Consider the following 1,600-nt stretch of genomic DNA (forward strand, 5'->3'; position numbering starts at 1 on the left):
GACAGTTCCAGTCAGCGCTTGAAGTGGCTGGTACTGACATTCAGGATTGCAAATGCCAGGCTGAGGCTCACTAATATAAAATGTCAGAGGAGCAGATGAGGGAAATACAGTTGAGGAGAACAGAGTAGTTACCATAAGAGGTCCAGAAGAAGCACACATAAGGCTGGTAAGGAGCAAAATTCTATGTGACTGTTATTGCTATTAATTGCTGTTGATTCTGACTCATAGTGAACCCATCGTATGCAGAGTAGAACTGCACTCCATAGAGTTTTCAAGGCTGTGATCTTTTAGAAATAGATTGCCAGACCTGTCTTCTGAGGCTTCTCTGTGTAAGTTTGAATCACCAACCCTTCAGCAAACTCATTTGCATTACTCAGGGACTCCGTCTATGTGTTTTAAGAAACACAATTTCTTTATTCCAATACCAGCTCAAAAAATCCAAGACTAATGTTCCCATCACTGAACATAGAGTATTCTCCTGAGAAGCCTTTGTAAAGCCCTGTTGATGTCCCTGTTCCTCAGGCTGTAGATGAAGGGGTTCAGCATGGGGGTGACGACAGTGTACATCACTGAGGCAACCATGGCTTTCCAGGAAGAGGGTGATGCTCCAGAACTGAGATAGACACCAAGGCCTGTCCCATAGAATAAAGAAACCACAGACAGGTGAGACCCACAGGTGGAAAATGCTTTATACCTCCCATCAGCTGATGGGATTTTCAAGATGGAGGAGACAATTTGAGTGTAGGAGAAAAGGATCCCTGCGAAGGGAACAATTCCGAGAAGGGCAGTCACCATAATATATAGCAGGATATGACTGACGAGTGTGTCGGAGCAGGCAATTGTGAGGGCCTGAGCAAGTTCACAGTAAAAGTGTTGAATTACCCAATTGGTGCAGAAGGAGAGCCGCAGCATCAACAAACTCTGCATTAGGGAGTACATCATACTGATGAACCAGGACGCAAGAACCAGCAGACCACAGAGGTGGAGGTTCATGATGACCAGGTAGTGCAAGGGGTGACAGACAGCTACAAACCGGTCATAGGCCATCAAAGTCAGGAGAAATGTGTCCATGCCTCCAAAAACCATGAAAAAATACATCTGAGTGATGCAGCCTGCATAGGTGATGGATCTGTTCTGTGTCTGGATGTTCACTAGCATCTTTGGGATGGTGGTGGAGATGAAGCAGATGTCAGCTAAGGACAGGTTGACTAGGAAGAAGTACATGGGGGTGTGGAGGTGGGAGTCAGAGATGATGGTCAGAATGATGAGCAGGTTTCCAAGCACAGTGACCACAAACATGGACAGGAACATTCCAAATAGTATTGGTTGATGCTCTGGGTCCTGGGAAAATCCCAGGAGGAAAAATTCTGAAGTGCTTGTTTGATTTCCTGGTTCCATGTTGCCAATAGTTCACCTAGTAAATTGAGGAGGGGAAAGAACATGAAATAGACACAGGATAGATTCTAGATTCTCTCCATTTTATTTCTTTAAATCAAGAATTAGATATAAAAGCCTTAACATTATGAGATTTAGGAACCCTACTTTCTGTCATTAGTTACATGCAACATTTCATAATGTTCCTTGGCCTCTGGGACACTCA

At 44.2% G+C, this 1,600-nt stretch overlaps 1 protein-coding gene across 1 annotated transcript; it reads right to left on the reverse strand.

The window, feature by feature from the left end:
- Nucleotides 1-456: 456 nt before the first annotated feature.
- LOC126074028 (olfactory receptor 7D4-like) lies at nucleotides 457-1,398 on the reverse strand. Its single transcript, XM_049881371.1, has one exon. It carries the CDS (start codon nucleotides 1,396-1,398, stop codon nucleotides 457-459), a length of 942 nt encoding a protein of 313 aa, XP_049737328.1.
- Nucleotides 1,399-1,600: the final 202 nt, after the last annotated feature.

Source organism: Elephas maximus, chromosome 3 (assembly GCF_024166365.1).
Source record: "Elephas maximus indicus isolate mEleMax1 chromosome 3, mEleMax1 primary haplotype, whole genome shotgun sequence".
NCBI lineage: Eukaryota > Metazoa > Chordata > Mammalia > Proboscidea > Elephantidae > Elephas > Elephas maximus.